Source organism: Bombina bombina, chromosome 5 (genome assembly GCF_027579735.1).
Source record: "Bombina bombina isolate aBomBom1 chromosome 5, aBomBom1.pri, whole genome shotgun sequence".
In the NCBI taxonomy this organism is placed as follows: domain Eukaryota; kingdom Metazoa; phylum Chordata; class Amphibia; order Anura; family Bombinatoridae; genus Bombina; species Bombina bombina.
The window spans coordinates 1,157,117,658-1,157,130,303 of NC_069503.1; the positions used below are offsets into that span (position 1 = coordinate 1,157,117,658).

General features: G+C 43.6%; 1 protein-coding gene across 1 annotated transcript in view; it reads left to right on the forward strand.

Annotated features, from left to right (window-relative positions):
- Positions 1 to 12,646, forward strand: part of MROH1 (maestro heat like repeat family member 1) — a 1,587,326-nt gene that overhangs the window by 248,431 nt on the left and 1,326,249 nt on the right. The window contains exon 6 of the mRNA XM_053715983.1: positions 9,901 to 10,041. Within this exon, the coding sequence (XP_053571958.1) occupies positions 9,901 to 10,041 (141 nt within the window). The remainder of the gene's footprint in view (positions 1 to 9,900; positions 10,042 to 12,646) is intronic.

The window sequence follows — 12,646 nt, forward strand, 5'->3', positions numbered from 1 at the left end:
TTTGCATACATTTACTAAATTTTACCATTGTTATATATTTGCTTCTTCAGAAGCAGTCTTTGGTAGAAAAGTTCTTCAGGCAGCTGTCTCAGTTCTTCTGCTTATGATATAAGTTTTTTGAAATTTAAGAAAAATAATTTATTATTTGGATTACATTTTTTTCAGCAGAAATTGGCTGTTATTTTATCCTTCCCTCTCTAGTGACTTTGTGGATTTCCACATCTTGGGTCTTGTATCCCATACGTCACTAGCTCATGGACTCTTGCCACTTACATGAAAGAAAACATAATTTATGTAAGAACTTACCTGATAAATTAATTTCTTTCATAGTGGCAAGAGTCCATGAGACCCACCCTATTTTTTGGTGGTTATGATTTTTTTGTATACAGCACATTTATTTCCAGTTCCTCTTTTTTGTATGCTTTTACTTCTTTTTACACCTTACTACTTGGCTATACGTTAAAACTGAAGTATGTGTGTTTTGGGAGGTGTATTTATAGGCATTTTGAGGTTTGGGAATCTTTGCCCCCTCCTGGTAGGAATGTATATCCCATACATCACTAGCTCATGGACTGTTGCCACTATGAAATAAATTAATTTATCAGGTAAATTCTTACATAAATTATGTTATATTTATCACACAACACTCACAAGCTCTCAGCTAAGATTAAAAGCAAATATGAAAGGGTTAGTTATCGCATTTGGCCAAATGGGACAAGCCCAGGTACAACATCAAGGTCCCTTCCAAAAACCTGGGACCCTAAAACAGCCAAACAATGTAAGCTCTCAATCCAACAAACTGGGAACAAGTGAAGGGTACACAGGCTTATGTAATCACCCCAGACATATAAAAAACACGGAAGGGGACTGCACTCCTGGACTGGGTACACATCCATGACCCTGCAACATTCTCATTCCTGGGTGCTCACTGGCACTCACAGGAAGCTGTGCTGTCCCCAGAGTCACAGTCAGTTAACCCCAGATAGGTCTGGGTGCAAGGGACCTTGACGTGGTACCTGGGCTTGTCCCATTTGGCCAAATGCGGTAACTAACCCTTACATTTTTGTTTTTAATCTTAGCTGAGAGCTTGTAAGTGAGTGCTGGACTTTCTCTGTTTGTTGTATTAATTTGTTTTGTAATTTTCCCTATGGTTCTTGCACCCAGACATGTCTGGGGTTAACTGCCTGTGACTCTGGGGACAGCACAGCTTCCTGTAGGTTCCAGTGAGCACCCAGGGCTGAGCATGTTGCAGGGTCATGGGATGTGTACCCGTATGTGTACAAAGAAGATTTTCTTCCAAGTAAAGAACACTGGAATGTAAAATATTTACAGCAAAAACACTTTATTTTAATTTTTTTTTTTAATCAACCCGTTATACTCTAGGCCTTCAGTCACGCTGACATGATGAGCGCAAATAATATGCCCACAAGTTAGTGATGTTGCTTATTGAGACCCACACTAACGTAAGCGCTCCACAGCTTTTGAAGAAATACTCCATCCTCTTGACTGAGCTCTCCTTGGTATCTGTTGGGCGGGTAATCATTAGTGTCAAAATGATTGTCTGCAAATCATAGTGTTGTGTGACTCCTCGCTCAAGATAGACTTCTCTGTTTTATATGAAGAGTTGCATTTTCCTCTTGTAAAGGAAATCTGTGTATAGTGATACCATATTGGCTTCTTGACTGTACACTTTCTCATTGCCGCAATGTGATGCACCATGTCATGGTGGAACCATGTGAAAACCATGTGAAAACTGTCGGATTAAGAGTGGGGTTTTCTTGTCATAAACATACCATGATGGTTTGTAAAAGCCAACTTGAGTGTTTCCTACTGGGACTCAAACCTGCAACTCCTGGCTTGTAGCCAAGTGACATCGCCTTGGATATATTGGTTTGTGCTTTTGGTGAACTTCCTTCTATTATGCAGACCTTTGTTTACACACTTGATCAATCATGTGTGGTTAAAAAAGACAGATAATCCCTTTGCTCTGGGTTCTGGATTCATTGCCTTTGACCTCATATCAGCTCTGTTGTGTTGATTAACCAGATCTGATCTTCGTCTGTGTTCCTGACTTTGTTGTCTGCGTTCTTACAGTGAATTTGCCTCAGGTACACTTTTTTTTTTTTGTATTGTTGTTATATCTTCCAGTCTGTGCAATTTCCTTCTAGCCCAGATGTGTGTGACATTCCCATTTGTGGGTTTAATGTTCAGTCCTGCTTTATTCCGTTACCGCTATGTTTCCAGTCACTGCTAGCAACTGTGCATTCCTGTGCTCCAGTCAGGGTTTCATTCCCGCCTGGGCATGGGTAATTAACCTCACCCAGTTATGGGTCCAAGCCCCAGCCATTTACTTCTTCTTCTAATTATCCTTGCCTTGCACTTCCCGCTTGTCTTATCCCTGTCTTGTACGCCCTGCTTGTCTTATCCCTGTCTTGTACGCCCTGCTTGTCTTATCCATGTCTTATCCCTGTCTTGTACATCCTGCTTGTCTTATCCCTGCCTTGTACTTCCTGCTTGTCTTATCCTTGCCTTGTACTTCCTGCTTGTCTTATCCTTACCTTGTACTTCCTGCTTGTCTTATCCCTGCTTTGTACTTTCTGCTTCTCTTATCCCTGCCTTGTACTTCCTGCTTGTCTTATCCCTGCTTTGTACTTCCTGCTTGTCTTATCCCTGCTTTGTACTTCCTGCTTGTCTTACCCTTTACCTTGTACTTCCTGCTTGTCTTATCCCTGCTTTGTACTTCCTGCTTGTCTTATCCTTACCTTGTACTTCCTGCTTGTCTTATCCCTGCTTTGTACTTCCTGCTTGTCTTATCCTTACCTTGTACTTCCTGCTTGTCTTATCCCTGCTTTGTACTTCCTGCTTGTCTTATCCCTGCTTTGTACTTCCTGCTTGTCTTATCCCTGCCTTGTACTTCCTGCTTGTCTTATCCTTGCCTTGTACTTCCTGCTTGTCTTATCCCTGCTTTGTACTTCCTGCGTGTCTTATCCCTGCTTTGTACTTCCTGCTTGTCTTATCCCTGCTTTGTACTTCCTGCTTGTCTTATCCTTACCTTGTACTTCCTGCTTGTCTTATCCCTGCTTTGTACTTCCTGCTTGTCTTATCCCTGCCTTGTACTTCCTGCTTGTCTTATCCTTGCCTTGTACTTCCTGCTTGTCTTATCCCTGCTTTGTACTTCCTGCTTGTCTTATCACTGCTTTGTACTTCCTGCTTGTCTTATCCCTGCTTTGTACTTCCTGCTTGTCTTATCCCTGCTTTATACTTCCTGCTCGTCTTATCCCTGCCTTGTACTACTGCTTGTCTTATCCTTACCTTGTACTTCCTGCTTGTCTTATCCCTGCTTTGTACTTCCTGCTTGTCTTATCCCTGCCTTGTACTTCCTGCTTGTCTTATCCCTGCCTTGTACTTCCTGCTTGTCTTATCCCTGCTTTGTACTTCCTGCTTGTCTTATCCCAACCTTGAACCTTCCCGCTTGCCATGCAACCTTGAACCTTCCCTGCTTGTTTTACCCCAGCTTTCCTCTTCCCACTACTCTAATCTCAGCTTTGTACTCCTGCTTGTCATATCCCAGGGCCATATTTCTCTTGTAAAGGTGTATCCAGTCCACGGGTTCATTCATTACTTGTGGGATATTCTCCTTCCCAACAGGAAGCTGCAAGAGGACACCCACAGCAGAGCTGTCTATATAGCTCCTCCCCTAACTGCCACCCCCAGTCATTCTCTTGCAGCTCTCTACAAGAAAGGAAGTATCAAGAGAGATGTGGTGACTTAGTGTAGTTTTTACCTTCAATCAAAAGTTTGTTATTTTTAAACGGTACCGGCGTGGTACTGTTTTTACTCTCGGGCAGAAATTGGAAGAAGACTTCTGCCTGGAGGTTTGATGATCTTAGCGGTTTGTAACTAAGGTCCATTGCTGTTCTCACACATAACTGAAGAGTATGGAAAGAAAACTTCAGTTGGGGGGACGGTCTGCAGATTTCCTGCTTTGAGGTATGTTCAGTTTTTTTTTTTTTCTAGAGAGATGATAAGGTCTAGAAAATGCAGACAGTGCCTGGTATATTTAAGGTAAGCCTAATACAGTGATTTAACAACAACTGGAATCATGCTTGCAAAAAGGGATAATATTCATGTTAATACCTATATTACTTAGTGTAAAAACGTTTGCATGATTTATAAATAAAAACATTTTTTCTCTGAGGGTCATAAATCTTTATTTGGGGCCTAGTTTCCACATGGCTTGTTAGATTACTCCTAGGAGTACTTTTTTAAGGCCCTCTGACTTTGAGTGCATGGTGGGAGGGGCCTATTTTCGTTTTCAGTCTGAGACATCCAGAGTCCTCTGGCTTATAGGACCTCTATAGAGGGTTTTGTTCCTGCAAAAATCGTTTTTAAGGGCAGGTAGGAGCCACAGCAGAGCTGTGTTTGACTGTTTGTTAACAGGTTTAATGCTTTTCTAATTCATTTTTGGGCCTGAGGGGTTAATCATCCATTTGCAAGTGGGTGCAATGCTGCTTTAGTCCCTTATACACACTGTAAAAATTTCGTAGAGTTTACTACTTTTTTTCACTGTTTTGCAGTTTATGTGGTAGTTTTTTTCTCTTAAAGGCACAGTACCGTTTTTTATTATTGCTTTTTTCACATTTATTAAAGTGTTTTCCAAGCTTGCTGGTCTCATTACTAGTCTGTTAAACATGTCTGACATAGAGGAAACTCCTTGTTCATTATGTTTAGAAGCCATTGTGGAACCCCCTCTTAGAATGTGTACCAAATGCACTGACCTTTCTATAAGTTATAAAGACCATATTTTGGCTTTTAAAGATTTATCACCTGAGGTTTCTGAGACTGACAAAAGGGAGGTTATGCCATCTAGCTCTCCCCACGTGTCAGAACCTATAACTCCCGCTCAAGGGACACCAAGTACATCTAGCGCGTCCAATGCGTTTACTTTACAAGACATGGCGGCAGTTATGAAGTTTTCTTTCCATACTCTTCAGTTCAGTTATACCCTCACAGAGGTATTGTCCAAACTGCCAGGGTTACAAGGAAAGCGGGACAGCTCTGGGGCTAGAACAAATACAGAGCTCTCTGACGCTTTAGTAGCTATGTCTGATATACCCTCACAATGTGCAGAAGTTGAAGCAGGAGAGCTTTTATCTGTGGGTGACTTCTCTGATTCAGGGAAGGCGTTACTTCAGTCTGTCTCTGAAATGACAGCATTTAAATTTAAGCTTGAACACCTCCGCATGTTACTCAGAGAGGTTTTAGCGACTCTGGATGACTGTGACACCATTGTAGTCCCAGAGAAATTGTGTAAAATGGACAAATACTTTGCAGTGCCTGTTTACACTGATGTTTTTCCAATCCCTAAGAGGTTTTCAGAAATTATTACTAAGGAATGGGATAGACCAGGTGTGATGTTCTCTCCCCCTCCTGCTTTTAAGAAAATGTTTCCTATAGATGCCGCTACACGGGACTTGTGGCAGACGGTCCCTAAGGTGGAGGGAGCAGTCTCTACCCTAGCTAAGCGTACAACTATTCCTGTTGAGGACAGTTGTGCTTTCCTAGATCCTATGGATAAGAAATTAGAGGGTTTCCTTAAGAAAATCTTTATACAACAAGGTTTTATTCTCCAGCCTCTTGCATGCATTGCCCAAGTCACTGCTGCAGCGGCTTTCTGGTTCGAGTCTTTGGAGGAAGCTTTACAGGTAGAGACCCCGTTGGATGATATCCTTGACAGGCTTAAAGCTCTTAAGTTAGCCAATTCATTTATTTCTGACGCCGTTTTTCATTTAACCAAGCTAACGGCTAAAAATTCAGGTTTTGCCATTCAGGCACGTAGGGCGCTATGGCTTAAATCCTGGTCAGCTGATGTCACTTCAAAGTCTAAACTTCTCAAGATCCCCTTCAAAGGGCAGACCCTTTTTGGGCCTGGACTGAAGGAGATCATTTCTGATATTACTGGAGGAAAAGGCCACGCCCTTCCCCAGGATAGGTCCAACAAGTTAAGGACCAAACAGACTAATTTTCGTTCCTTTCGAAACTTCAAGAGTGGCGCAGCTTCATCTTCCTCTTCTACAAGACAAGAGGGAAAATTTGCCCAGTCCAAGCCAGTCTGGAGACCTAACCAGGCTTGGAACAAGGGGAAACAGGCCAAAAAGCCTGCTGCTGCCTCTAAGACAGCATGAAGGAGTAGCCCCCAATCCGGGACCGGATCTAGTTGGGGGCAGACTTTCTCTCTTCGCCCAGGCTTGGGCAAGAGACGTCCAGGATCCCTGGGCTCTGGAGATTGTTTCCCAGGGATATCTTCTGGATTTCAAAGCTTCATCTCCAAAGGGGAGATTTCATCTCTCAGAATTATCTGCAAACCAGATAAAGAGAGAGGCATTCTTACATTGCGTTCAAGACCTACTAGTTATGGGAGTGATCCACCCAGTTCCAAAGGAGGAACAGGGGCAGGGCTTCTATTCAAATCTGTTTATAGTTCCCAAGAAAGAGGGAACTTTCAGACCAATCTTGGATCTCAAGATCCTAAACAAATTTCTCAGGGTCCCATTCTTCAAGATGGAGACTATTCGAACCATCCTACCTATGATCCAGGAGGGTCAATATATGACTACCGTGGATTTAAAGGATGCTTATCTACATATTCCGATACACAGGGATCATCATCAGTTCCTCAGGTTTGCCTTCCTAGACAGGCATTATCAGTTTGTGGCTCTTCCCTTCGGGTTAGCCACGGCACCAAGAATCTTTATGAAGGTTCTAGGGTCCCTTCTGGTGGTTCTAAGACCGCGGGGTATAGCAGTAGCCCCTTACCTAGACGACATCCTGATACAGGCGTCAACTTTTCATATCGCCAGATCCCATACGGACATTGTTCTGGCATTCCTAAGGTCTCACGGGTGGAAGGTGAACGAAGGAAAGAGTTCTCTCTCGCCTCTCACAAGAGTTTCCTTCCTAGGAACTCTGATAGATTCATTAGAAATGAAGATTTATCTGACAGAGGTAAGGTTGTCAAAACTTCTAACTTCCTGCCGTGCTCTTTATTCCATTTCTCGTCCGTCAGTGGCTCAGTGTATGGAGGTAATCGGATTAATGGTAGCGGCAATGGACATAGTTCCGTTTGCCCGCCTACATCTCAGACCACTGCAACTTTGCATGCTCAATCAGTGGAATGGGGATTACACAGATTTGTCCCCTCTACTAAATCTGGATCAAGAGACCAGGGATTCTCTTCTCTGGTGGCTATCTCGGGTCCATCTGTCCAAGGGAATGAGTTTCCGCAGGCCAGAATGGACTATAGTAACGACAGATGCCAGCCTTCTGGGCTGGGGTGCAGTCTGGAACTCCCTGAAGGCTCAGGGTTCATGGACTCAGGAGGAGGCCCTCCTTCCGATAAACATTCTGGAACTAAGAGCGATATTCAATGCTCTTCAGGCTTGGCCTCAGCTAGCTGTGGTCAGGTTCATCAGATTTCAGTCGGACAACATCACGACTGTAGCCTATATCAACCATCAGGGGGGGAACAAGGAGCCCCCTGGCAATGTTGGAGGTTTCAAAGATAATTCTATGGGCAGAGGTTCACTCTTGCCTTCTCTCAGCTATCCATATCCCAGGAGTAGAGAACTGGTAGGCAGATTTTCTATGTCGGCAGACTTTTCATCCAGGGGAGTGGGAGCTCCATCCGGAGGTATTTGCCCAGTTGATCCAACTTTGGGGCAAACCAGAACTGGATCTCATGGCGTCTCGTCAGAACACCAAGCTTCCTTGTTACGGGTCCAGGTCCAGGGATCCCAAGGGAGCGCTGATAGATGCTCTAGCAGCGCCCTGGTCCTTCAGCCTGGCTTATGTGTTTCCACTGTTTCCTCTGCTCCCTCGTCTGATTGCCAAGATCAAACAGGAGAGAGCTTCGGTGATCTTGATAGCCCCTGCATGGCCCCGCAGGACTTGGTATGCAGATCTGGTGGACATGTCATCCTTTCCACCATGGACTCTGCCGCTAAGGCAGGACCTTCTACTTTAAGGTTCCTTCAAACATCCAAATCTAATTTCTCTACGTCTGACTGCTTGGAGATTGAACGCTTGATTCTATCAAAGCGTGGTTTTTCCGAATCAGTCATTGATAACTTGATTCATGCTCGAAAGCCTGTCACCAGGAAAATCTATCATAAGATATGGTGTAAATATCTTCATTGGTGTGAATCCAAGGGTTACTCATGGAGTAAGGTCAGGATTCCTAGGATATTATCTTTTCTCCAAGAAGGATTGTAGAAGGGATTGTCAGCTAGTTCCTTAAAGGGACAGATTTCTGCTCTGTCTATTCTTTTGCACAAACTTCTGGCTGAGGTTCCAGACGTTCAGGCGTTTTGTCAGGCTTTAGTTAGAATCAAGCCTGTGTTTAAACCTGTTGCTCTGCCATGGAGTTTAAATTTAGTTCTTAAAGTTCTTCAAGGGGTTCCGTTTGAACCTTTGCATTCCATAGATATTAAGCTTTTATCTTGGAAAGTTCTATTTTTAGTTTAGTTTTGTTTTTGATGGCTATCTCCTCGGCTCGAAGAGTTTCGGAGTTATCTGCTTTACAGTGTAATTCCCCTTATCTGATTTTCCATGCAGATAAGGTAGTGTTACGTACCAAACCTGGGTTTCTGCCTAAGGTGGTATCTAATAAGAATTTCAATCAGGAGATTGTTGTTCCTTCCCTATGTCTTCATCCTTTTTCAAAGAAGGAACGTCTATTACACAATCTTGATGTGGTTCGTGCTTTAAAGTTTTATTTACAAGCTACGAAAGATTTTCGTCAAACATCTGCTTTGTTTGTTGTCTACTCTGGACAGAGGAGAGGCCAAAAGGCTTCGGCAACTTCTCTTTCCTTTTGGCTAAGAAGCATAATTTGCTTAGTTTATGAGACTGCTGGCCAGCAGCCTCCTGAAAGATTTACAGCTCATTCCACTAGAGCGGTGGCTTCCACATGGGCTTTTAAAAATGAGGCCTCTGTTGAACAGATTGGTAAGGCAGCGACTTGGTCTTCGCTTCATACTTTTTCTAAATTCTATAAATTTGATACTTTTGCTTCTTCAGAGGTTATTTTTGGTAGAAAGGTCTTACAGGCAGTGGTGCCTTCCGTTTGTTTCCTGCCTTGTCCCTCCCTTCATCCGTGTCCTAAAGCTTTGGTATTGGTATCCCACAAGTAATGGATGAACCCGTGGACTGGATACACCTTTACAAGAGAAAACAAAATTTATGCTTACCTGATAAATGTATTTCTCTTGTGGTGTATCCAGTCCACGGCCTGCCCTGTCATTTTAAGGCAGGTGTTTTTTATTTTTAAACTACAGTCACCACTGAACCCTATAGTATCTCCTTTTTTTCTTGCTTGTCTTTGGTGGAATGACTGGGGGTGGCAGTTAGGGGAGGAGCTATATAGACAGCTCTGCTGTGGGTGTCCTCTTGCAGCTTCCCGTTGGGAAGGAGAATATCCCACAAGTAATGGATGAACCCGTGGACTGGATACACCACAAGATAAATACATTTATCAGGTAAGAATACATTTTGTTTTCTTATGACTAGATGTTTCATTTGATGGTTATTCATAGGTACAACAGGAGTCACCAAGAAAACCAATTTTGTCATTTGCACATATGCTTACAGTTATTAGAACAACAAAGGCTATCAACTTACCCCTCTCTCAGTACCTATTAATGGTGTGGGGGGGGGGGGGAGCTGATGCAGTGAAAGGAGAAACTTGGAGTGTTTTTTTTCTCTCTTTGAGGCCATTAATGGGAAATAAACTGTTTTATGTCTATTAATGTGTAGAAATGCTGTTACTCTGGCTTACCTTGGCTACTTTTTATGTTACTGGATAGTCCACTTGCAATGTGTTTGTGTGTCTTTCTCTCACAGGTCAAGTTGGCAGTAGTTGAAGCTCTGGGACCAATGAGTCACTTGTTGCCTAATGAGAAGTTTGAAGAGCAGCTTCCCCGGTTAATTCCCGGCATCTTATCTCTGTATAAGAAGAACGTTGAACCTTTTTATGTGACCAAGGTGAGAACAGTCGCTGATGTGTGCTCCATTTTATTCATGAGGCAAATGGTTAGGGAATTCTTTGTCTGCAGGTAAAACTGTAACATGTCCATTACTCTTAAGGTTTAAATGACCCATATTTACTCTCGTCATTTTTGTGTGTCATTTTATTAGATGTTGTTGGGCTGCATTTGTTGTATAGATGAGTAAGGAGCTCATAATCATTTGGCGAGAAGCAGCAAGTTCCAACATAATCCTAAATAATATTCTATGCTAGGCCCCTCCACCGCAGTGATGAAATTTCTACCAATAGAGGGAGAAGAACGTGTTAGAGCTCAGCCCCTGGACTACTTTTACAGCACTCTTATCCACATTTTGTATTTTATTTAAACTATATGTGTCTTTGGCTATTATGTTTTATGTGTAGACACTGTCTGACTGTACATCTTATAGTCTCCCCCAAGTGTTTGACTCATGGTCTCTGCAGTCACTAAGTGTATATAACTCATGGTCTTCCTGTCACTAAATGTGTATATGACTCATTATCTCCCCTGTCACTGAGTGTGTGTATGAGCGTGTATGAGTCATGGTCTCCCCTGTCACTATATGACTGTACGACTCATGGTCTCGCCAGTCACTGTATGACTGTACGACTCATGGTCTCGCCAGTCACTGTATGACTCTACGACTCATGGTCTCACCTGTCACTGTTTGACTGTATGACTGTATGACTCATGGTCTCCCCTGTCACTGTATGACTGTAAGACTCATGGTCTTGCCTGTCACTGTATGTCTGTAAGACTCATGGTCTTGCCTGTCACTGTATGACTGTACGACTCATGGCCTCCTATGTCCCTGTGTGTGTATGACTCATTGTCTCCCTGTCACTGTATGACTGTACGACTCATGGTCTCGTCTGTCACTGTATGACTCATGTTCTCACCTGTCACTGTATGACTATATGATTTATGATCTCGCCTATGACTGTATGACTAATTGAGTCCCTGTCAATGTTTGTGTATGGCTCATGGTCTCCCCGTCACTGTATGACTATAAAACTCATGGTCTTGCCTGCCACTGTATGACTGTATCACTCATGGTCTTTCCGTCACTGTATGACTGTATCACTCATGGCCTCCTTTTGTCCCTGTGTATGTATGACTCATTGTCTCCCTGTCAATGTGTGCGTATGACTCATGGACTCCCCTGTCACTGTATGACTCAGTCTCACTTGTCACAGTGTAACTCATGGTCTCACCTTTCACTGTATGACTATACAGTCATGATCTCCCCTGTCACTGTATGACTCATGGACTCCCCTGTCATTGTTTGACTCATGGACTCCCCTGTCATTGTTTGACTCATGGACTCCCCTGTCATTGTATGACTCATTGTCTCGCCTGTCACTGTATGACTCATGGTCTCGCCTGTCATTGTATGACTCATGGTCTTGCCTGTCACTGTATGACTCATGGTCTCGCCTGTCACTGTATGACTCATGGACTCCCCTGTCACTGTATGACTAAAGGTCTCGCCTGTCACAGTATAACTGTATGACTCATGGTCTCGCCTGTCACTGTATGACTCATGGAATCCCCTGTCACTGTATGACTAAAGGTCTCGCCTGTCACAGTATAACTGTATGACTCATGTTCTCCCCTGTCACTGTATGACTCATGGACTCCCCTGTCACTGTATGACTAAAGGTCTCGCCTGTCACAGTATAACTGTATGACTCATGGAATCCCCTGTCACTGTATGACTAAAGGTCTCGCCTGTCACAGTATAACTGTATGACTCATGTTCTCTCCTGTCACTGTATGACTCATGGACTCCCCTGTCACTGTATGACTAAAGGTCTCGCCTGTCACAGTATAACTGTATGACTCATGGTCTCCCCTGTCACTGTATGACTCATGGAATCCCCTGTCACTGTATGACTAAAGGTCTCGCCTGTCACAGTATAACTGTATGACTCATGTTCTCCCCTGTCACTGTATGACTCATGGACTGCCCTGTCACTGTATGACTAAAGGTCTCGCCTGTCACAGTATAACTGTATGACTCATGGAATCCCCTGTCACTGTATGACTAAAGGTCTCGCCTGTCACAGTATAACTGTATGACTCATGTTCTCCCCTGTCACTGTATGACTCATGGACTCCCCTGTCACTGTATGACTAAAGGTCTCGCCTGTCACAGTATAACTGTATGACTCATGGTCTCCCCTGTCACTGTATGACTCATGGAATCCCCTGTCACTGTATGACTAAAGGTCTCGCCTGTCACAGTATAACTGTATGACTCATGTTCTCCCCTGTCACTGTATGACTCATGGACTGCCCTGTCACTGTATGACTAAAGGTCTCGCCTGTCACAGTATAACTGTATGACTCATGTTCTCCCCTGTCACTGTATGACTCATGGAATCCCCTGTCACTGTATGACTCATGGAATCCCCTGTCACTGTATGACTCATGGAATCCCCTGTCACTGTATGACTAAAGGTCTCGCCTGTCACAGTATAACTGTATGACTCATGGTCTCGCCTGTCACTGTATGACTCATGGACTGCCCTGTCACTGTATGACTAAAGGTCTCGCCTGTCACAGTATAACTGTATGAC